The sequence below is a fragment of the Pholcus phalangioides genome, unplaced genomic scaffold (assembly GCF_987345545.1).
Source record: "Pholcus phalangioides strain wild (caught in Gottingen) unplaced genomic scaffold, Ppha-v1.0 ptg000015l_1, whole genome shotgun sequence".
Taxonomy (NCBI): domain Eukaryota; kingdom Metazoa; phylum Arthropoda; class Arachnida; order Araneae; family Pholcidae; genus Pholcus; species Pholcus phalangioides.
The window spans coordinates 51984913-52009299 of NW_028301608.1; the positions used below are offsets into that span (position 1 = coordinate 51984913).

Consider the following 24387-nt stretch of genomic DNA (forward strand, 5'->3'; position numbering starts at 1 on the left):
CTGTCAAATTTACATGCTTGCTCTCGAAAATTTCAACCAAATCTTATTTTTGTGAGGACCCTCTTTTCTTGAGTCCTCCGGGTCATGCCCGGGTGGGCCCATGTATTGAGACGTAACTGCAGCCACTATGACCCCACAATGGCCCTTAATAATGACTTTCTTTTCGAAACCGAGCATGACTCCGGTCAAAGTCTCCTTGAGAGAGTATCTAGGAGACTTTGCTCCGGTCCTACCGACATGAGCACTACCGACTCAGTTGTGCTAAAAGTGTGCACGTGTACTTAGTCTGAGCGCGTATCTAGTGTGTTTTTTAGGGTTTTTAGTGCTGCCATCTATTTTTCAACGATGAGTGAAGTGTATAACGATTGAATATTTTCACCATTGTAGGTAGGTCTGTTGCTCTTTGTGGCGGCTTTCAATGGGAAAGATCTGCTCCGTTCCCCGGAACCAAATCGATCACCAAGGAAAACCAATTCAGACCGACTTGATTTCCGAACCCACCGTCCGAATAGAATGCGCGCGAATGAGGCCAATTTCTTGATTTATACCGACCCACAGTGGATCGCGACCCGACAAGGCGAGGGTACGAATATTGCGCAGTTCACCGTCCACATCGATCTCACTGTGCACAGCTACACATCGAAAACCAGTTTTCCGCTAGGCAGCTCTGTGGGTGTGGACGCGGCTCAAGAGTTCTCGATGTCCGTGCGCGAGACCTTGATAAGCATTCCAATCAAAAACTGCATTCAAGAATTTTTAGAGAAATTAATACTGCTTAACTGCCGCTGTGCGGCCGTGTGGGCATCGTGCTGGGCTCTCATCGGGACGATTCAGGTTCGAACCTCGTTGATGCGCAGTAGTGGTCGGCTGAAGTTGGTTTTCTGTGGTTTTCCAACTTCAAAACGTGAATGTGAGTCGTTGTCCCATTCAAAAATTGTCTCTCCGCAGAAAGCAATCACAGACCTACAACACGATACTAACATAACATGAAAATTCAAGCGCACTTACCCAGTGGCGGATTAAAGTCGGTTGAGGCCCCGGGAGCAAGAGAAAATATTGGGCCCCCTTGAATTACAAAAAGTGTAAAGTTTGGGTTTTTCGGGGCCCTTGAGAAGTCGGGGGTGCGCCCGCCGTTAAATCCACCTCTGCACTTACCATATTTACTTCAAAATATGGAAGACAAAAGGTAACACGAAAAAAAAACTTAATTCTGACAATATAAATACCGTACGTTAGGGCCACACATGCACTCAGAATATTTATTCCGGCATGAGACAATTCGTTAGAAATTCCGTAGAGGAATGAATGTGTACGTAGTAGTAGTAGTTTCGAGCCCCACCGTCGCCACAGTGGTGGTCGGCTGAAGTTCGTTTTCTGTGGTTCCCAACTTCGAGGCGCAAATGAGAGCCGATCTCCCCGTTAAAAAGTCTCGCCACAGAGAGCAACAGGCCTACAAGCAGTACAAATATTCAGTCACTACACATCACTCACTTTACTTCTGAGATATAAATGGCAGCACTGAAAAATCATACACAACACTAGATACGCACTCAGACTGTTAGATACACACACTTACACTTCCGGCACAACTCACTAGGTAGTAAATTGCCTATGGCGATAGACCTGAGTTGTGCTCGGTTTGAAAAAGAAAAAAAAGTATTGCTTGGTTGTTGTACACATGGTGTGAGTTCAAGTAATGACTGATCTCGATTGGAATCAAATGAAAAGTTTTTATTCAGATCAAAAATCCCCCAACCTCGTTACGCAATAGAACTTCGCCCATTGCAAAAATACGAGTTGTACTGTATTTACTGTGCAATAAATTTTATATCGAACATGAACTTTTTCACTGTTGTAAACTTTCATATATTCTTGAAGGAATAGGATTTATACACAAGAGAGTATATCATCAATAATCATCGGTAATAATCTGACTACTTTAGCGTGGCTTGATTAAAGGGATTAATCATCAACTTCATAGTCCCCACAGAAACCATTCACCAGAGGCTGGGCAGGTATTCCTCTCCTGTGTCGATGGGGGAAAAAAAGAAAGAAGTATCACATTAATGAAATTACTAATAATGGGTTTTATTGTTTCCCAAACAGTTCAATCAAATCACATGAAATCGTATTTTTGATTAGAGAACAGGGGGTTCCTAAATTTTTCTTTTTTCGTGACTCAAAATCAACAAGATACACTTCGCGAAACCTTCAGCTGTTATGCAGCCGAGGCAAACATCTTCAGCTGCTAATGAAGCGGAGGCAAACATCTTTAGCTCTGAATGGAGGGGGGGGAGGGGCAGGCGACTTCTCTTATTTGGCTCTTGGGAGGGGTGATCACCTCATGTTCGCATCAATTCTGAATTTTCATTGATGTTTTTTTAGTGTTCATATTTTGTATAGGTATTTTTCAGCATTCTGGGCAGCGTATTCTGTATCAGCGTCAGTCATAAGTTTTTGGATACCGCCCCCCCTCCCCCAAATGCAGTTATCTGTCCCTTATTCGTCGGTGAAGGGGGGGGGGGGACAAAAAACGACGCGTAAGTGAGAGAGGTGTATAAGTGAATAGCACAATTTACCTATATCTTAGAACGAAAATGCAGAAAATCATCTTATGACAGAGAAACGCATAAGTGAGAGTTTACATAAGTGAAATATCACTGTATTTGAAATTATGGCTCAAGGAGGTCCTAAAAATTGGGCCAGAATTAATCCAGGAATCAAAATTTCCTGCATAAAGCTCAAGATGAGCACCTACAGGTCTGTAACACTCCCCTGGCTGCAAGCGTATCTGTATGTCCGATCCTGCAGGCTATCTTATGTTCTGAAATTCTGGCCGTTATAGATTAGGCGTCTTCAACATTTGACTTCCGAAGCCCTCACTGCACATTGCAATGAAGACGGCGGGTCACTTAGCTACACTATGCAAAAGTTATGAAAGAGATCGGCGGGCGTTCGTTGCAAGCCCCCCCCCCCCGGTATAGATAATTTAGATGTACTTAAGACGCCTTAATATAAAAGGGACTTAATAAACTTAAAAGCTCCTTTAGAGTTATTATAAGGGCCCCAGATGTACTTATGTAAACGTAATATGAACATACGAACCAGACAGTGTCAGGGCACCTAATTCTAGATGGAGTTCTCTAAGGTGAATTGAGTGAATTCATAGTGCAAAAAATGAAAAGATTCATCCCACGCCAGAAGGATGCAACCCTGTTAGCCTTAGTAAGGGCCATGACACAGGGGCTTAGCGAAAGTGTACCCTTCATTTGTTTTAGAATAGCTTAGATCAGCAATTCCCAACGTTTTTACGTCACGAAGAACTTTTTACCAGAAAAATTTCATCACGAGTCTCATTTTGAAAATACTTAAACGGTCTTGATACAGTAAAGCTCCACAGAATTAGGGATAGGCAACAACATCCATACCCTGCAACACTAATCGCCCGCATCTGTAAATATGTCAACCATTTCACTTGAATGCTTTTTGTAACTAATTTGTACGGTATATAGGTGGAGTAGCAGCGATAAATTTCTGAAACCGACATATTTAACATTTAGGAAATCAAGTAAAGGAATGATGAGATGCGGACGTTTTCCATTGCCCCCACATAGGCGGAGATAGACTTGGAAGTCTGGGGGGGGGGCACGGTCATTATTGATGGGGGGGGCACGATGATGATGATGTAAATTCATATATACATTGGATCTGTCCACTCCACTTTTGACGCTGGGGGGGGGATGACCCCCAGCCCCCCTCCTCCCGAATCTCTGTGCCCCTACCTACTACTCTTTCCCTATTGTGCATATGTGATACTGCATTTTTTTACTTGTCAAGCCACAGTAAGGGAGAAAAGACTGCTGAGGTAAAGAAAAACAAATCACACACACACAGTTCCCGTTTATAGGGCCGCTAATAAAGCGTCTAGATGGGGGAAAAATTTAACAAATTTAAGCTGTAATTTTGTTCAAAATCCGTTGATTTGTCAAGACAAGATAAAAAAGTTGGAGAATTTTCCACCAGGTGGCATTCTGGTTGTTGTTATCGTGTAGCACATGTCCGATTTAGTATACCTAGACACTTCTTCCATCGTTCTACCTTTATCCATTCAAAAGTTGTGACTACTTGAAGGTCTTGTATATGATATATGCGCAGCCTCTTACAATCATTTTCGAAATCTAAGAATAATATTGGGATGCCCGGGAGCAGAAAAGGATAAATATTTGAGAGAAATAAAAAGAACATTGGAAATTTTACATAATGACGAATATCTGCTGAAATATGGCAGATAGAACCATGAAAGTAGCTTAGTGGTATAGCAATACGAGTACGCGCCAAATGATGAGAAAGGTTAGAACGCCACCTGGTGGGAAAGTTACGAACTTTTTGTGTTATCTTGAAATCTAATAAAGGTAAACAAAAAATTTCAACAACCAGGTCGTGGAGAGGCATTTAGTTAATGAAAAAACATACTTGGTTATGAATAATTTACATTGAAGACATTGAAAAAATTAGTGTACCTACCTAAGTCATTACTCGCGGTATTTTGCTGCTTATTCATATTTGGTGTCTTAACAGATAGGAATCAGTGGGAGATAAGTCTGCGTTTTATGGTGGGCATTTCAACTATAGCAGGTACCTACTCCGTTGGAACTGTCTCTTATGCCTGCTTATTCATCAGTTACTAACCCTTTGTAAGTTGTTCTTACGTAAGTGCAGGATTATGTTGTTGGTCTGCCTGCTCTCTGTGGAGAGAGGGGTCTGTGGAAATCAATATTTAATGTTAAAAAAATCGTAAAAAGCGCTTCACAGCAAATGATTACGTACTACGTACGACAATCCCATATTATGCAGGCTTACGAAGTCTATTTTTTGCATTGTGACAAAAGCAGAAGCCATTATTTCCTTTTCCAGCAAACTTTTTAGTTTTTTTTCTGCCAAATCAAAAATTACCTTCATAGCAAGGGATTTGGAGATGCAAAAGCAGTGGCCAATGTATCAATTGACATTTCGAACAGTATATGAGTTGAGGAGCTAAAAAATGCTTGAATGCTTGTAAGAAGTGGTTGGGAAAAAAAATGCAAACGTTCATTGATGCTTGTGGGGAAAAAATACTTTGGAAAAAATGTGGAATTTCTCTGAATACGTACACAAGAATTAATAGAGAATAAATAAATGAAAAAGGTAGTCTGTTTGAAGAAGCATGAACAAGAGTTTTATGTGAATTAATCTATTTCGCGTATTTGCTCTGTTATACACTCTGTGAAGGTTGCCATCACGGTCTCAGGTTCAAACCCGGGAGAATATAGACAAGATATTTTCCTAACGAGCTTGAGGTGATCACAGAGAGATGGTGCCTTTATTTCCAACCTAACTCATTAATAGCAGTAAATTGCAATAGAGAGATATGGCCAAAGTTAGTGTTTGGTGAAGTTGTTGCTTCAGTACTGTTAAGAAGTCTCTCTCATTTTTGCAATTTCAAACAATGTATGAACAAATCTATGAACTTGAACTATCAGTGGAATTCTGTATTATTGACTCGCTTGCAAATGCTGGTATACGTTTGCTGTTATAGAGTCTGCGCTTTGGTCATTCTCTTTTGAGATTCCTACCGTTTGAAATCATGGTTTCTATGTTTTCTAGAGGTTACTACGTTCCTCTTGGTGCGGCCTTTGAGTATAGGCAAGTAGCACCTTTCATTGGTGCTGATCTTGAATGCGCGGATGGGACTGTGAGGCGACGGCTCGAGTTTCCTCCTGGCTCATCCAATGCGCTTCCGATCAACCTGTGGTTTGAGCCTCCGAATCTCCGGCGTGTGATTCGTGAGCATATGTCGAGGAACGAACGTAGGCGTTCTTGGCGCCCTTGTCCATCCCCTCTGGAGAGCGCCCCTCTTCTTCCCCGTGATCCATCTCCGAAGCCTGCATCGAGTTTCGCCAATCAGCCTATTTCGGCCGTCGAGCAGGAGCTGATCAACATCGCTCTTCGACGGAGCATGCGGACTCGCTGCGGGATTGTCGACGAGGAAGTCGAGGCAGAGGAAGCGGCGGAGATCGAATGGCTTCTTTCAAAGCACACAGGTGGGCAACCCTCGGACACTGGTGGTAGTGGCGTCGTAGCCGGGTCCAGGGCTCAACCCAAACGTAACCGGTGTGCATGGGCGCGGCGCTTTGCTAGAGCAGTTCAGAGGTTTCTCTGCTGTTGCTGCTCTGGGCCCCAATGAAAGAAGAGCTTCGATCGGTTGCGAAGGATGAAGACGGAACATAGGCCTACCGGGGAACCCGCCGTAAACAAAAGGGGTAACGCACCTAGCATCATACCTCTAAGGTGGTGTGGAAAATGATGCCAAATCCGAATTTTCTTGGTTTCTAAGAACGATTAGTTCTTTTTTTAGAGATGTTTTAATTTATTTCGCCTGCTATTCATTGAAACAACAAATCGGTGGGAGAACTGCATCGACTAGAGTTTCTGCGAGAATGTTTCACTCACCAACGATTAGGATGACCTGGAAGACACTAAAATGGTGAGCTGCCAAACATTCTTATTTACGTTGCTCTTTTCTTTTGAGAAAATTTAACTTCTTTCGGAATCCATGAAATCTGATGTAAGATCGTACATATCGATCAGGTATCCAAAAGCTTAGCATTGTCTATCGAAAGATATAGCTTTACGGCTAAAAGGCAATCGTGCGGAGGAGTTCATCCTCAACGTTTCCTAAAGCTTACAATCAAAGGAAAGCGTGGTGTGTTTGATGATAGCTAGTTGAAAGATGAAACATCGATGTAGTGAGAAACAGTTCTGAATTAATCGCACTATCGATCAAAAACTGTCTCCGCAACATTTTTGTCATTCTTTCACCAAAAATCTTGGAAAGCCGACAGAACAACTTCTGTTCTTCTGGTTTTGTTCCCAAAATGATTTTGCCATCCAGCATTTTGAGATGGATCTGAACCAATATCATATCGCGGGAATAATATTTTTTGACATTGACAGTGTCTTTCAAACGAATATAGCAAGGGTGTGCACAACATTTTCACTTACCACGCGTTGGGCCATATATTGGTTTATTTATGTTGCCATGTAGCGATTGACTTTTTTTTTCCTGCGAACTTTTTCTTCTCGTGGACGAGAGGTTGTGCACCTCAATACACGATATGATACAACGTCGTTTTCTTCCGGTTCCAAATGATGAAGGTACGTATTTACTGTTTATTTAAATTACACACAGCATTCGAATCATACACACATATCCTCACATCTTACTCACGAAAACCATTAAGCCACATTTAATAATCACGAGGCCTTACTAAACATCTGAGGCCTCTGGGCCGTGCCGCGGTGGGCTCAATCTTAAAGATGGCACTATTGCCAATTTCGAAACACCAGTTGTTCTCCTGTGAAAGAAATTTTTGGTAATGGCCCTGCTCAGCTACGTTTTAGTATTTACGTAGAACTTCAACTACAGACGGGCAGGTCGTTTATGCCATATCTTGGGATCGAACTCTGACCAGCGCAGCGGGAGGTAAATGTGCGACGACTTCTAGGGTAACGTTATTTCATGGCGTGCTCAAACACCATTTTGTACCGTATTTTCCTACGTATAATCCGTCGATTATATGTTGGAAAGCATAGAAATTTTTCTTATAGTGCGGATTATATACCGCTGCGTATTATCTCCCGCTTCTTTTTTTTTTTTTTGACTTGAGAGGCTGGAATAAAATAAGAACTTATAGATTTAAGTCCCGGTCATATGTGCAAATATTGCGGTGGCATTGGGAGTTCTAGCACCCGCTTGAAGACTTTTTTCCTTCGTAAGGAAAGAAATGTAGAGCAGTCCGCTTTTTCTATTTCCTATGTGAACGGGGCTTTATAGATGGCGTATGGATGTGAAAGTAGGAAAATCGAAACTTTTTCTCCAAAAATGCGGCAAGCAACAACTTCTTTACATACTGCTGTGGACTACGATGCTTTTCTTGAAGTAGCAACCACGGATTATACTCATAAAATTACGGTAGTATGGAGTCTAGCAATCCTAAAGTTGAATCGGAAATCAAAACCGGCTAGATTCCAAACGAACACTCATGGGGGGGGGGGGGGTCTAAAATGGCTTCCCGAACTTTTTGGTTACATAGTCCCTCCCTCTTCACAAATATTTCTTCCCTATCATCCCCCACTTAAGCGAACCCATAGGATCCTATAGGGCTATTATACTCACAGTTTCTACCGATCGCTGGACCATAACACCGTCACCCTCCCAGAGAGCGATATCGCCCAATTCGGGAAAGACTGGTCTAAAACACTTCCGGCATCCCTGACTGGCCTTATAGTTAAGGTGACGCTGAAAGTGATCAACACTCCTTGAAGTACCAGGATGACTCTCAGCGAAAATATTATAGCTATAGCCAATCGTAAGGAGATTATTACAGGGGAGCAGAGTCACATCGTCCTCCGTCTTTGAACAAAAACCTGGTTTGCGCTCCATGTGACGTCTAAGCGTTGAAAAAAGAGCAGGATGATGGGAGAACCGCGATTAGCAATAGGGATACTGACATCATACTTACGATCAAAAATGGGGGAATGAGATTGGCACCTTAATTTATTTATACCGAGGTTTTACTGTACTGTATAAAATAATGCGGATCGATGTGAGATGGATGGAAGTCAGGCATGGCAGAGTGTTGTATATGAATATTACCTGAGCATTCTGCAACGATGCTGGTCTAGTCGGAAAGCCGCATTGTCGGCGTCATTCACATAATATGGACTCCAAAGTCTTTCGGCCACCGCTGATGCTCGAGGCCTAGTTGAAAAGAATATCTAGATTACGTTAAGTTGAGGAACTCTTAAAATGAAATAAAATAAATAAAATTCACGAATACCAAGGACAACACATATTGATAATACACTGCTCAAAATACAGTGGGACCTCAATTAACATACACTCCCCATTAGCGGACACCTCCCGTTAACAGATACTTTTCTGATCCCCGGTCCCGTGGAATAGGGTTTTAGTGTATTTCACCAGCACCTCCTAGAGATAGAAGGCCTCCACAGTCTGCTTGTGATGTCAGCAAGTAGTCCATTTTCCCTCAGAATATTTAGGGAAAAAAATTCCATGCTCGTGCTAGTATCATCGCTGTGAGGAAAAGAAATGATCGGGCTCAGAATTGGCGATTTCTATGCCCCATATTCAATCACTATGCGGTATTTGTGAGTCAATCAGGAAGATTCTACGCCAAAATAAGAAGAAACGAAATAAGATGCTGTATTTCAAAATGTGGTAAACTTGCTAGGTAGTCTGAATGAAGTTTATGGCAAACAGTGCAGAGGCCTTCTATCTCTAGGAGGTGTTGGCCGGAGGCAACCCTGCATCCCATATGATTGCTAAGGAGCTCACCGATGTTGGACTGCGCACATAGTGGGGTGACCAAGAGGTACGGTAGCGTATAGTAGAGACTAGCGACAAAAGCAATTCTATTGTTTTTTTGCTAATCACTATACAAATTTTGTTCCCATTTTAGAATCAACCTTAGATTTTTTAGATCCTTCAAGAAACTCTTCGCGAAACACCCTGTGTACAATATAAATAGACGAGAAGGTAATTTACTTTAGTTAAACGTGATAAATTTTCACTCTTACGTCATAGAGTAAAATATTTACATGGGGAAAAAAGTCAGTTGTTGGCAAAAATTAGATAGGTGATAAATAGCATTTACCATAGCCTTGGAAGTAGATTCGTCTTGTCAACGTATTCACCCCACATGCAAACTTCACCTCCAATCATGAGCTCCTTCTCTTTTTCCGTTCCTGCATAAATTATTTCTATTATAAGCACCTAAAAAACAGCGTTTCATGTGCAATAATATATTCACAAGATACCTATTGAGGTAGTATCATATGATCCTTTCTGTAGACCTTCATACTAATTGTATAGACAGCCTTTTGCTGAATTATAATATTTAATATATATTCCCCGAATTTATATATATATATACTGCGTTAAGAAAAATGTTTATTTTTTAGTCTTTTCATTTCGATTTTGTTCAATATATTAGTTTAATTACAATAATTATTTAATTACCTCGGAAATTATCAGGATCGCACTTGTATAATTTCTTCCAGTCTTGCCCGTAAGAGATATGGTTTAGGTACCAGCAAGAGGAAAGCACCATTTGGTATCCCCCTTCCAATATAGGTTGCAAATGATTCTGCCAGTCGTCATACTTCCAAACGCCAACGATGGCGTCATTTTCTGCCTGACAAAAAAAAAATTCATTTTAATTTTACCTGATGAGAGGTGGGTGTGAATACAAAATATGAACACACACACACACACACACACACACAGTATTATAATTTGGTCAAAATCGTACTTTAACTCCTTTGCTGATAGGGTCTTCCCATATCATGTACTTGTAGCCGAGATCCTTGACATTCTGAAGAGTCTTTTGCACGTAATACTGCTCTACTTGACTGTAATCTGAAAAACGGTTTTTTTTCATGAAGTTCTTGATTTTTGGACTTGACATCCTAAAAAACGAGAAATGTTTTAAACTGTATACTAATTGTTTATGTGTTTGGATAATGTTATGGTAATAGTTAAGATCCGGAACAGCATGGAAACTTCTATAGTGGAACCTCTGAATAACGGACACCGAAATGTTTAGCCGCTAACAGGGAGTGTCCGTTAATATACAGCCCAACCCACCTCTCACAAAAATCGTAGTTACAACCTCACAACATGTATTTTTATTAGGGCTGGGAATCGATTAAAATTTTTAACTAGTTAATCAAAAATTTTTAATCGATTAATACAATTTTAATCGAATATTTTTTGTGCCCATATATATAATGTTAATACAGTGCTATAAATATAATATGTATTTCATTCATTTTACTCACCTATTCGGTAGATGTAAACAAATATAGGAGTAGGTTAAGAAATTGAGGCTGCGCCCGCTCTCTTCAAGCAATTTAATATGCTGAACATAATTCCCATAACCTGTAATTTTTTATTTCGATCTTGTTTTTAAAAAAAAAAAATCGGTTATTTTTAGTTATTATTCACTGATTTTTCGAAACCACTTTCGATTATATGTTGCTAGCTTTTTTAGAAACTTCTTCCGAATGGTACTTGTACGGAGATGAACTAATGCTTCCAAGAATACACAAAAAACTAATTATCACAATGGGGACGATAAATTTTAGTCGTCTTCTCTAAAATTTCCATCAAACTCAATTTGAAACTGAAATCATCAGTTTTCGTTGAATCTAATTTGATCAAAATATTTATTAAAAATGTTATGCATAAATCATGAGAGAGAGAGAGAGAGAAAGAGAGAAAGAGAGAGAGAGAGAGAGAGAAAGAGAGAAAGAGAGAGAGAGAGAGAGAGAAAGAGAGAGAGAGAGAGTGAGATTTATGACATATAATCGGTTTTTTTCAAAAAAATATGTCAATTCACAAACTTTTAATAACAATTTTAATCAAATTTTAATCGAATTGATCGACTCAATGAAAACTTAAATAAAAATTTTTTAACTGCGATTAACAATTGATCGGACCAGCCCTAATTTTTATGCCCTGTTGCGGGGTCGTAACTATTTATATCCTGGAGGGACAGAGTCTGCGTCGTGACTGGTCTGTCGGTCTGTCGGGTCGTAACTATTATTTTTTGTGAGAGGAAGAGGAGCTAAAACATGATTTTTTTATCGTCCCCAACACTGTAAAATTCAATGACTTTATAATGGTGTTTCTGTTTCCTCCTAAAATTTGCCGATCGGGGAAATTGTCCCTTTTCCTCCCTTTTTAATCCCGGTGCTGCCTTTCGGTGCAGACTTCAAAAGTGTTCGTTAATGGGAGGTGTCTAACAGGGAGTGTTCGTTATGGAGGTTCTGTTGTGAATAGAAAGACTATGGCCCGTATTTTTTCTAACGAAGCTTACTTGGATTTATAATTTTTACTTGAATCCCGAATGAAGATAATTTTCACAACTTATAAATTATACTACCAGAACTATAACAAATATAAGTTTCCATCTCACATATCTGACACGTTACACGTGTTCCCCGTGAAAGGCTCACTGCTCTTTACAGTGACCATGAACCTGTTGTTGCAGAGCCTTAGACTTACGCGGGCCTACAACTCCATCATCGAGATCAACCGAGTGATCCAAGTAGACGTTCAACCATATTCCTTGGGGTGGATTCACATCTACAGACACTGACCGTATTGTGTCAGATACGGCAAACAGTCTTTAACATAAAACAAATGAAGTATTCATAATCTATCGTATCGTAGCTGCGCAGCCGTAGACAGACATTTTTATGTTAGAGAATGTTTGCCGTGTCTGAGACGGCACAGTGAGTGTCTGTACACGTGAATCCACCCTTGAGTTTGCTTAAAAGAATGCAACGCACTTTATGAAGTACTTGACTTTTATTTCCCGCTATTAGTGGTGTCTTAGGGATTTTGGCGATACCTCGTACTTCCCCGGAATTTAGGAACTCAATTTCCCGTATTTTTCCTCGATGATTTTTTGGCCAGCCTAGTTATAAAAACGACTATTCAGTATTCATAGTTTTGAATTCACACTTCTGATGAAGATAGAAAACTTACCAGCATTCGTGGTAAACTTCGTCCATGCCCAGATGAATGAACTCGTCCTCGAAGACCCCCTTCATTTCGTCGACGATTTCCTTGACCACTTCGTATGTCTTGTTGAGCATCGGATTGAGAATCTCTGCCTCGGCGTGGTCAGGGTAGTGCGCAGAATAAGGTATATTCGGACCAGCTCCGTAACATGGGGTCAGTAGCTCTGTTCATATCAAAAGTTTTATGCCTGCATTACATAGATATACGACAAAACTGTACGACTTACTTTTTTTTCTCTTTTTTGACGAGCATACGCTAATCAGTTTTATAAACGATCTTACGTCAGACCTTCCTCTAAATAGGATAAGAAGAGTTTAAAGCTTTTAAACAAAGACACGCATAACATATTCAGCGTCTGAACTCAGACACAAAGTCTCACGTTTCAGTACAGCTCAGTGATTTTCAAAGATATCGTTCGATATCAGTAAGGTCACAACAAAAACTGTTATTACTACTTAACAGTACAAATGCACCTCATGGACATTCCTCTAAGGAATTTCTAACGAATTTAGGTGCATTAACTTAATAATTAGGTGCATGTCGGAACGTGCAGTGTATCTAACGTGAAGTTTTTTTTCTGAGGAATGCCTGTAATGTATTCAAGAAATGTTGCCCTCTGTCTTCTGAATTTGGAATCATGATCTCGGCAGGTTGTTTTGCCTGCTGTGTTATGCGTGGCGTTAATTTTAACAGTAAGGTCACAACTAGAGAAGGATGGGTGCGTGCCTCGCGTGTAGAATCGGTAAAGTGGGAGAGGAATTCGAACACGTTTTGTTTTAAGGCCCGTTTAAACGGGTTGAGTAATTTAGTACGCAGTCAACTAAATTTTAAGTCGTCGAGTACTTTAAATACAGACGTTAAGGGCCGTATAGCTGTTATAGTCTCATCTACGGCACCCCGATATAAGAATGAAAGTTCAAGGTCCGTTTACGTGGATTCAGTTGGTAAAATAATTTAGTGGTTAAGTAGAAAAGTAGGAGTATATCTACTCCTATTCCTAGGAGTATAATTTCTGCGCAGTGTGGAGCGTGAAAACGCTGATTGGTTAAAAACCTCAAATACAGGGTTTTTTGACCAATCAGCGTTTTTACGCTGCGTGCGCTGTAGAAACCTGCTCCTAGGAAAACCTGGCTTTAACCGATTGTTCAAAAACTCGAGTGCTAAAATGCAGGCTAGCTCATATAGCAGAGTGTGTTTTTTGCTCCTAATTGCCGTTCTGAATATCTACTTCGCATCACTTCCCCTAATATGAATAATGAATAACACGGACAATGGGGAGAAAAAGGTAATCGCAACTTTAATTACGCATGTACTCTGATTTACGAGATTCCTTTTATATTGTTTTGTGTAGAACTTATTTTGCAAGTTTTCTTCCTGTGTACGTGAGACGCAGAGATTGTACATATAATTACCTGGAAAAGCTTTTCCAAAAGCTTGAGTGTGTCCAGGACTATCGAATTCCGGAATGACTCGTATACCACGCTTCCTGGCAAACTGGATTACGTCACGGACTTGATCTTGAGTGTACACGTGTTTCTTGCTGAACGCTCCCTATGGTCAGAGAGATATGAAAAAAATTACATTTTCAAAATTGGCTACCAAAATATCACGTAAAGTATAGGGTATTTAACCTTTTTCAGCCGCGACAAAAAAAAATCAGCCTCGCGATCCTGATTTTTTTTTCTAAATTAGTGAAACCAGTGACGCTACAAGGCTGTCTAGAATCTAGGCTATCCCTGCAATAGGACTCATCTAGGAAGCCCCTGCGAATCAAGTGTGGGACCTGACCACATAGCTCAAGAGCCTCTGGCTGTAAGTGGATTTACGACCCATCTAGGAAGCCCCGGCGAATCAATTCTGAGTAGTGACCTGTAGCTCAAGAATCCCTGGCTGTAGGTGTATTTGTTATTACATTTGTACGATTGGTGATTTTTCAGCGATTATAGCAATAGTTAGCAACTTTACATGCCTTTCATAATTTCTTCACGATAATTGGTGATATCATGTTAGGATCCCGTATTTTTAAGAAAGAAACATGACCAGCCTAGGCATTTATCGTGTTGCATATATTTTGGTACTGTTCTACCGGAACGCCTTTCTCTAACCGGATGGAATCCCTTGGTGGGCCGCATGTGTCCTGCGGGACGGAGATTGTGCATCACTGGTGTAAAGTATGTCAGGATCCAAGTGGGTTTCCTTCCTCGGGGGCTGTTTCTTTCATCAAGGAAATGAAATTAAATTTTCAATTCTTTGCTGATAAGCCATTATCCTCAATAATTTTACTTGATCAGAGAAAAACATTATATTATTTTACAATTTTCTAGTCTGTAGAAGTAAAGTATTAAATACATGATAAAAGAGAAGACAGATTATCATATGGGAAAAACATAGCTAAATATGGAAAATTTCAAACTAAGGTAAGTGAGGGTAATATATGGCCATGCTTTGCTCAAGTAATTTTTGCTGAGGCCTGGTTGAAAAATTATAGAAAAAAAGCATAATGTTTGTTAGAAAATACTTTGAATAGTTGTAAAAACAAGTTCCACTGTTTTTCTGAGAAGAAATGCAAATGTGCCAAAGAAAATGAAACCGTGATTTTCCGAATGACACTTCTGGCACAATATTGCGAACTGACGCGAATCTACGCATCACCTCCAAGCAAAAACTTTTAGGCCATGCGTCTAAACAAACAGCATATGAACATCGAATTTTGGATTCCGTTCGAAATGAAAAAAAAAAAAGAGAATTGGCCGTATATATTACCGTTAGACACCTTATAACACAAATATACATGCAATCAAAGACTAATTTATCTTAACAATGTTTCCTCAACCTGGGGCCATATGGTCCCCTTGTGGTACTAGGATATTCTAAGGGGGTCCACCGGAAAAAATCAAGTGAAAGGGGAACCGTGACGGGTGATAAAGGAGCCATAGAGAGGTGAAAAAATATACAGATGTGAAATCAAAGAGCGAGTACGACATACCTTAGCTTAGGGCCAGTGCCATATTAACGCATGGGCTCACCCGGATACGGACCGGGGGGCATCGAGTAGGGACTCATGAAAATGAGAACTGGCCTTTCTCGGAGGGGGAGGCCCACTACTCTCTTAAGAAGGCCATGCACAGGACCCCGAGATTTTGAGACAGCCCTGCATAAAACCCATACAACAAAAGCTCACTGGATTCCAGTCCAAAGAACCGGAATTCATTCATAAAAATTTTGAAGAATTTAAACAAGAATTTACTCAAAAACTTTTGATTTAATAAGTGTAAAGGATCTTGCTCCTGGATGAGGTGGGCCCCCCCCCAGATATGACGCGGGGGGGGGGGCACGAGCAGAAAATATGGTCCAAAGGTGGCCACGGGCAAAAAAGTTTGAGAAAACATACTGTAGCTAAATATCTATAATGAATAAAAAAAATTTTTTTGAGTTGAAAAAACTGAACAAAACGATGATATGCTAATTCAAACATGAATAATAACTTCGAAATATATAGATGATGGAAGCTGACCAGCTGCGTTAGGTTCGGGAACTTCTTGCTTTCGAAAGGAAACGATTGGTCATCTACAATATGCCAGTGGAAAACGTTGAACTTATTGTAAGACATCGCATCCTGCAAGAAAAATAAAAACCATTATGTTAATGTCCACACCAGAAATTACCGTTCGATTTGACATGAGATTTGTCATTAAGCCAGGTTTTCCTAGGAGCAGGTTTCTACAGAGCGTGCAGCGTGAAAACTCTGATTGGTCAAAAAACCTGAATTTCAAGTTTTTAACCAATCAGCGTTTTCACGCTGCACACGGCGCTGAAATTGTACTCCTAGGAAAACCTGGCTTTAGACCAATTGTTTGATAGATTGTTTTTTTTTGTTTTTTTTGCAATGGTGACTGGACTTGCAAGGCCACGTTTCGCCATATAGGTCGGTGTTCGTAAACTGCAGGTCCGCTGACCGGTACAGGTCCCTGGGAATTTCCTCCCGGTCCGCGAAACATTTCACCCAATTCACATGCGGCCGCTGCATTATGTTAGATTTAAATAAATTAAATACAGTCTCTGTATACTGTTTAAGTATTTTTTGCTGGTTTTAGTAAATAATTTTTCTCCCATTTATTTCTTTTTTTGCCAATTCGCAAATTCTATTTATAAATAATTTATAACTATATATATTTATAAAAAAAAAGTAGCCATTCCCGGAAAATATTTTCTCTTCTTTCTTCTGTCTATGAATTGTTACTCCTATTTATAAAATTATCCGTAGATTATATTTATTGTTGGTTCTTAAATTATTTCCCTCATTTATTTTTCCCGGTCCGATTTTTTTTCCTTATTGATTTATTTCCAGTCCGCAGATTATTGCTAATATTTATTTATTTTGTCGATTATTTATTTCTCCTATTTATACATTTTTGCCAGACCCGCAAATTGTTTTCACATATTTATTTATTTTTTGCCGGTCCGCAAATCATTTCTTCTTTTTTTTTTACTTTTTGCGGTTTACAAATTATTTCTCCTATTTATGTATTTTATCTGCTCTGCAAACTTTTTCATCTCCTATTTATTCTCTTATGCTCTAAAAAATTGAAAAGTTTTTACTTACCAAATTTTGCTTAATCACTTTAACAGGTAGGAAATGTCTTCCAGTATCCAGCAGGATACCCCTGAATGTATATCTGGGCTTATCCATGATATCAGTCACATTTAAAATGTACTAGAAGGACCAAAAACAATATTTATTTACCAATTATCGAGTGACTTTTTTAGTAGCATAAGTTATATATATATATATATATATATAGTAAATGATCAAATACTTCAACTCACGTTCCGGTTGTCATCCTGGTAGACGAGTTGACTGAAAGTTTCCAGTCCTGAAACAAAAATCAAAGCTTCAAGCCTGTGTGTACGTCTGATACAGCTAGGTCTTTAATTAACCGAGAGGGAGCTTTGGAAAAATTTTATTATGTGATATAACATAGAATGGTTTTATTCCCGTCTGGAATATTTCAAATGAAATTATTCACATCGCTTCGATCTCAACTAATAATTTAATGAAAACTTTTTTTTGCTACTTTTTCTTAATGAGATGAGAAGTATTGTATAAATAAATAGATTAAAGCAGCAGTTCTCAACCTTTTTCATTCGCGGAGCCCTTTTTAGTAAAAAGATTCTATGATGGAGCCCCGTAGGCCTAATTTTATTTATTCATCAAATTTACTGATTCATTATTTAAAAATATTTACAATTATTATTATTATTTTCCAATTTACTGTTTTTTTATTTTTCTCGAGCTGCCGCGGAGATACTGGAAAATGCACACGGAGCCCCTAGGGCTGTGCAGAGCACCAGTGGAGAACCGCTGGATTGAAGGAATGAAATTTTGAAATTACACGATAACCAATGAAATAATTACTGCTTAATATTATTCAATATGATATTTATTTATATTTTATTCAATTATCTTTACCAAACCTCTAATTTTCATTTAATAATTAAGATAATTTCTTTTATATAGACAGAAAGAAAAGAACTGAATATCACTGTTGGATTTATCTGCAGTTTTTTAGTGGTAACCGTAACTGTTTGCGTGCCGCTTGAGTAGTTTGCAACATCACTTTTTTGCAAAAAAAAAAATACGAAGCACCATGAAGAAAGTAACTATTTTTAGTGAAATTAAATACGCGTAAGCTCATTCACAGATAATAAAATTATTAAAAATTCAAAGCCGTAGGACCCATCAATGGCTAGCAAATGCACATTGAATGCTCCAATCAGTAATTGGTGAAACCCCTTTCCCCCGGCGGCAATGCATGCTTGTATACGTCGATGTAAGGAGTGATAAAGATTCCTAATCTCATCTTGCGATACACTCTGCTAGGCATTCATCAATTGCTGCTCCAGATCTGCGAAACTTTGGGGTGACCGAATCTGGTTGTCTACCATGTCCCGTACTTGTTCGATTGGCAAAAAGTCCGGTGGCCTTGCTGGCCAAGGAAGAGTATCAACAGCACGGAGGCAGTCCAGAGATATACGAGCCGTATGGGGCCTGGCATTATCTTGTTGGAAAATGGCCTCAGGATGACATGCCCGTGAAGGGTAACGTAACCGGCCGCAGGATGTCATCAACATATCATTGAGCTGGTAAAGTTGTACGCAGGATGACTAGAGGCGACTTGCTGTCGTAATAGATAACACCACACACCATCACACCAGGGGTAATGGCTGTATGCCTCTGTAAAACAAAGGCTGATTGGGACCGCTGGCCCCGGTCCCTCCACACACGGATCCGATGATCATCTGCTCCAAGAATGAAGAGGGATTCAGCGATGAATCCCTCTTCTTTACTCAAAGTATGCGTCTTTAAAAATACATTTGTAGGTTATTTGGTCATTTTCTGTTTTTTTATCGGTTTGCAAATTATTCCTTCTTTTTTATCTTTTTTGCCGGCCCTCAAATTATTTCCAACATGTGTTTTGTCTGAAAAATATTTCTATTTTTTCCCCCGTCTGCAAGTATTTCTCCTATTTATTTTTTTACTGGTTCGCAAAATATTTATATTTTTTTGACGGTTCGCGGGTGTAGAAAGGTTGAAGAACACTACTTTATTTGTCACCAGATGGATCAAAGTTTTATTGAAGTCTGCTGGACATGCAGGTTTATATTATGTTTGACTTTACGTGCCACCACTACAAGGGCTACATTCAGTACGCCGGGCCACATGTTCAGGAGCACGTATTGTCTGAAATCTAGTCTTCATCACTCGAACTAATCCTTGCAAAGCTTATAATGTGTTGGCTCTATTAAAAGTTTCCCCACCTGGAACAAGAGGAAAAAAAAAATTATTGATGGTAGATTCATTTTTACCTCTTAGAGCACCCCATATAGTTACAGAATGCAGCTCAGCATTTCCATCGGAAGGTATCGTGAGTTCGTCTGAAATATTAGTGAAATTATTATTCAGAAAAATTTTGTATGAAATCCAAAAAATTTCATCGCTCGATCAACATTTTCCACCCTTAATAAATTATTATATATAAGAGCTTATTTTTTCAAAAGGAAACATTTCCATTTTTTTAAATGTTTATTTTAACGGTTTCTGAATCTTTGGGATGAGCTGTGCCGGATTATGCAACATAATTGCGATGCAAAGTTAGTCGTTTCTAACAAAAATGAGGAAACACATAACACCCTTTTTTCGCACAATTCGGTGTCTCATTTTTCATTCAAAAGGAAAAATTACAAAGTGGTTGTCGTATTGGTGTTAAGGGATATATATTTTTTTTTTCAAAACGATACATTTTTTTAGATGCGCTTTTAAATTCGCATTTTACAGGCGTACCTTTCGATAACGGGCCCCCATGGGACTGAAAATTTTTTTCGCTCACGAGGAGTGTCCGTTAATGGACATTAACATACATTGAGTTCTACCGTAGAATGATCGTGTTTCTTATGTTACCCACGAAAGAGTACTACGGGTACCTGCCTTGGCTAGATCAAACCTTCTGGAATCAACGGGTGTTAACTAGCTCCAATTTTAATCAAAAGGTAATTTGGTAGTTAAACACTAATTTAGAGGCCAAGTCAAAACGACATATAAATGTGTAAGTCGAATAATTGAGACTTTTTTTTTTAAATGACCACCCTCTCCCCCCTCCCCTCCATAGACGTACAAAATATTATGAAATTCAATGTATTTAATATTGCATCTCCAATACTGTTTTGAAAAAAAATATATTTTAGTCGTACTTGAAGTAAAAAATAAATAGCATTTCAAATTACTTAAAAGAAATAAAATTTTAGTAGAACATTACCTTTAGGACACAGCATTCGATAAAAAAATTGCAACAAAATCTTCTCGACTTGAGAAGATTTCCCTCCTTGGATACTCATATTTTTGGCAGTAGATGATTTGCAAGCAGCAGACTGGTCTTTTTGATTTTGTTTCTCTCTTTAAAAATCGTTTTCAAAGTTGACACTGTTATGCATAATCAACTTTTGGACGCTAATTTAAAATCCTTGTCGAATTCTTCCAAAATTTCTAGGTTTTTTTTTTAGAGAAAGCGCTTTCTGGTTTCTCGACATTACGATTTTTTAACCAAGTTTAACCAAGATAACCAAGTTTTTTGTATTGGAATGTGATTTCCATTGTGAAAAACCCTAAATAGCGTTCGAACGGCAACTGTAGCATGAAAATCACCGGCGGTAGATAGGCTAAAAGTGGGGCAACCAATAAAGACAGAGAAGCAGCATAAAATAAAGCATTTTTTTGTGTTTCACAAATTTTCCACATGACCTTGTGGAGGACTAATCAGGCTGGGATCTCAGCCGAAGAAACGGTGTGACGAATGAAACGAACATTAATGCTCTGGTGCCACGGCAAAGTCCTTTTTACTTTTTCCTTGCCTAGCTTCGGGCATTTTCGTGCTACAGGTGCCATTCCAACACTATTTAGTGTTTTTCAGTATGGAGATCGCATTCCAATACAAAAAACTTGGTGTTGCCATTTGATATTTTCGAAATTTTCTCACTGTAACCGTAACTGTTAGAGTGACACTGTTGTTTTCCATATCATTCTTGAGCGCGCATACCTCAAAATACCTTATGCCAAAATTTCATTCAGTTTCTGTGAATGGTATGATAGTTAGGGGCCCATATGTCGGGATAGTTTTTTTATAATCACCCCGTATTTCCCCGGAGATTGGGTAGTGTAGCGATTAACATATTTTTGCTGAGATAACAGATGAGATGAGATTGGAAGTTTTTGGAGAATGTTCCAGGGTTCCCTTAAAAGAACGAATCTACTATTTTATTAGAATTAATTAGAGGGCCCATGTTTTTACATCTACTTTGAATTTAGTAATTGTGAAAATGTTCACTTTTGAAAATAAGCTCCTCAAATATCGATACTTATAAAAAAAGGAGTATGTGGGGATAAATTAGTTTTATTCAGAACTGTGATACAGAGCCGTCTTAAGAGCATCATGGGCCCCTGGGCCAGATGATTTTTCTGAGGCAATACAAGGTAAATTTTCGAAAATCTCAACCAGATCCCATTTTTGTGAGGCCCCCTTTTCTCTTGAGGCCCCGGGCCGTGCCCGGGTGAGCCCATGCCTTAAGACGGCACTGCTGTGATAATAATCAAGATGATTACACTATATATATAATTCATGTAACTTACACGATTCATCATCCCCATGTCTTGGGAATCCACAAGTGCGGTCTTCGATCTCAACATCGAGACCGTTTATCCTTGTATGTTTGTCATGGGTTTTGCCCGCCGGATCTATGAAAATCAATTTTCTGTATCGGTCCAAGGCGTCATCGATGACCTCGCAGCCATCAGTATTCGACGATAGATTAAACGTGTTCGGATCTATCGTGACTAGCTCCGAAGCGAAATTCCAGTACACTGGCAACGGCCATGGTGAACCAGGAGGCCATCTCACACCCTTCGGAACGAAAATGAAAATAGGAGTACTGTATGCAGGGTGATTCTAAATTCATAAGACAAACTTTAAGGTGATATAAGACACCTAAAAAAGCATTTTTGGTCATAGAATGTGCGGTCGAATCGCAATAGCGAAGGCGGTAGAGGGCGTTTTTAATGATTGCACAACAGCACTTCACCGAAAGCAAAAATTAAAATTTTCTCATGGATTTGCTGCAATAGGTTCATTCAACCATTCGAGGGTGCAGGTTATTGTAATGTAGTAGGCCTTCTCGTGGTGCAACCTGGGTAATGCAAATTCTACTCATTAAGTCATTACACCCCGCTTGATCATTGTTTGGCGCAGCATGACCTTGATGGTTCTTGCATCTTGCATCAATAAAAAAAAATAAAAAAAAACTCCAATCCAATCCGAAGGTGCATATACAGCATCGAATGGTTGATAGCACATACCGCACCAAATCCGTCGGGAAAAAAAATATGATATTTTTCTTTGGTTGGATGCTGTTGAGCATGCTCTGAAAACACCCTCTACCGCCTTTACTATTGCGATTCTACCGCACATTCGTTGACCAAAAATTCTTGTTTAAGTGTCATATATCATATCTTAATGTTTGTCCCATGAGTTTAGAGTCACTCTGTATATAAAATAGGTAAATGGGAAAAGGCTGCAGTGATTGTGTGTTGCAGAAATTTACCGATTGCTATATTTCACGTTTTCTTTTTTTCATATTGTTCTAATACAGGATAGTTTTTATTCAAGCTAAAGTCCTGATTTTATTATTATTCAGCCATTGATAGTAAAATTGACACTGTTTAATATGTTTTGTGAATTACGACAATTTTTTTTAATGTATGGTACGTTCCTTGGATCCCCTTAGAAGGTCTTTCGGCCGAGTAACTGTGAAACTGACTAAGAACTAAAAAAGGGTTTTTTTTTTACATTCAATTTGTCTCCACTATATTCAAAAGTAGCTTTGTCTTAAAGTAGCTTCATGCATGCGCAAATAGGCGTTCAAATAGGGTATTTGAACCCAGTTTGTGATCAAGGGAAGGGGTACACATTCTGACTTCCTATATAGTCTTGCAGGTTGATTACTATAGCTTTCTGGGAAAGCTATAGTTATCAACTCCCTTGTCTTTTGATGACAAGGGTGGAGGGGGGGTTTGAAGGTTGCTGACGTCATCAACCACCCTTTTTGAAGATATGAAATATTCTAAGCTGCTGACGAAATTTTACTGACAAGGGGGGAGGGGGGTCAAAAATGACTAAAAATCTGCTTACGTAATACTTGAATGGCCCCTTAATATTTTTTTTTTCAAATTTTATAACTTCGGTCCGTCCCGTACTTTGCGGAAATGATAACAATTCCCGAATGATTCTAATATGAATAATCTGTGATTCTAAGTGGCGTCAACTGTATCTGCATTTTAAATATACGCTTTGTATGGAACTAAATAGGAATTTCAACTCAGACTTAATTACAGTTGGGAGTGTATAAGCTGAGTTGAGTGTTGTTGCTGGTTTGCGATATGTAGAGGCATTTCCAACCCTTTTCATAGCGTATATAACTCAAAAATGCAATTTTCTCAGCTGTTGTCTTTTTTTTGAACTGGGCCGTTGAATTTTAGCTATAAAGTTATGCAAATTATCTGTGTATCCATGATTTCAGTTAAGATAACGTGTTCAATCAAGTAAACGGGACGTTTCATCAAAAAATCGGGATGACTGAAAAAATACAAAAAATACTGGATTGTAAGTCAAGTAAAAAATACGGGTAATATTATCATCCAATTTATTAATCGTTAATAATGTTATTGATTGGGTGAGCTACGCTTAAAACTTATTCTGCTCCGATTGTTATCGATATCAATCGAAAAGCGGAGAAAGTCCCATGTTTTCGCCTCTGAAAGCTAATCAGTGAAAATTTTTTTTTATCAAAATACGAGTTCGTAGAAAAAAGCAAAAACATACAATTGTATTTTCGTAGAGCTTGAATGTTCCCAGAATGCATCGACGTGTCAAAGACGTACGTTTACTAGCACTAGAAGAAAATTCAACATTTTTTTTAAAATTGGAACACAAAAAAAACACAGAATTTGGGAGATCAACATACCGGCAGAGGCCTCGACACCGTGATGTAAGTGATGTATCCAAAAGTTATCCTGAACAAGAAAATGATAAACAGATAAGGTAAGCTACAACACACGAGAGCTCTCGCAGCCATTACTTTTTTTTTCTACGAGAAAAATTGAAAAAAAAAATATCATTTATCGTCGTAAA

General features: G+C 39.0%; 1 protein-coding gene across 1 annotated transcript; it reads right to left on the bottom strand.

The window, feature by feature from the left end:
• Positions 1-1711: 1711 nt before the first annotated feature.
• LOC149076182 (beta-hexosaminidase subunit beta-like) lies at positions 1712-24387 on the bottom strand. Its single transcript, XM_089243729.1, has 13 exons — positions 24221-24387; positions 21834-22104; positions 19520-19588; positions 17480-17526; positions 17256-17366; positions 16167-16268; positions 14065-14203; positions 12617-12815; positions 10374-10530; positions 10082-10256; positions 9717-9807; positions 8696-8800; positions 1712-2026 (listed from the first exon to the last, which is right to left on the bottom strand). The coding sequence occupies exons 1-13, from the start codon at positions 24329-24331 to the stop codon at positions 1963-1965; spliced, it is 1641 nt and encodes a 546-aa protein (XP_089099855.1). The 5' UTR covers positions 24332-24387; the 3' UTR covers positions 1712-1962.

What these genes read in the sequence shown, in the direction of transcription:
- LOC149076182 (XM_089243729.1), bottom strand. Translation starts at nt 24,331, where the DNA reads ATGGCTGCGAGAGCTCTCGTGTGTTGTAGCTTACCTTATCTGTTTATC. An exon ending in ACCAGGATGACAACCGGAAC is followed by an intron (nt 17,367 to 17,479) that starts GTGAGTTGAAGT and finishes TGGTCCTTCTAG; the next exon opens with TACATTTTAAATGTGACTGA. An exon ending in CATCGTTGCAGAATGCTCAG is followed by an intron (nt 2,027 to 8,695) that starts GTAATATTCATA and finishes CCATCGACACAG; the next exon opens with GAGAGGAATACCTGCCCAGC.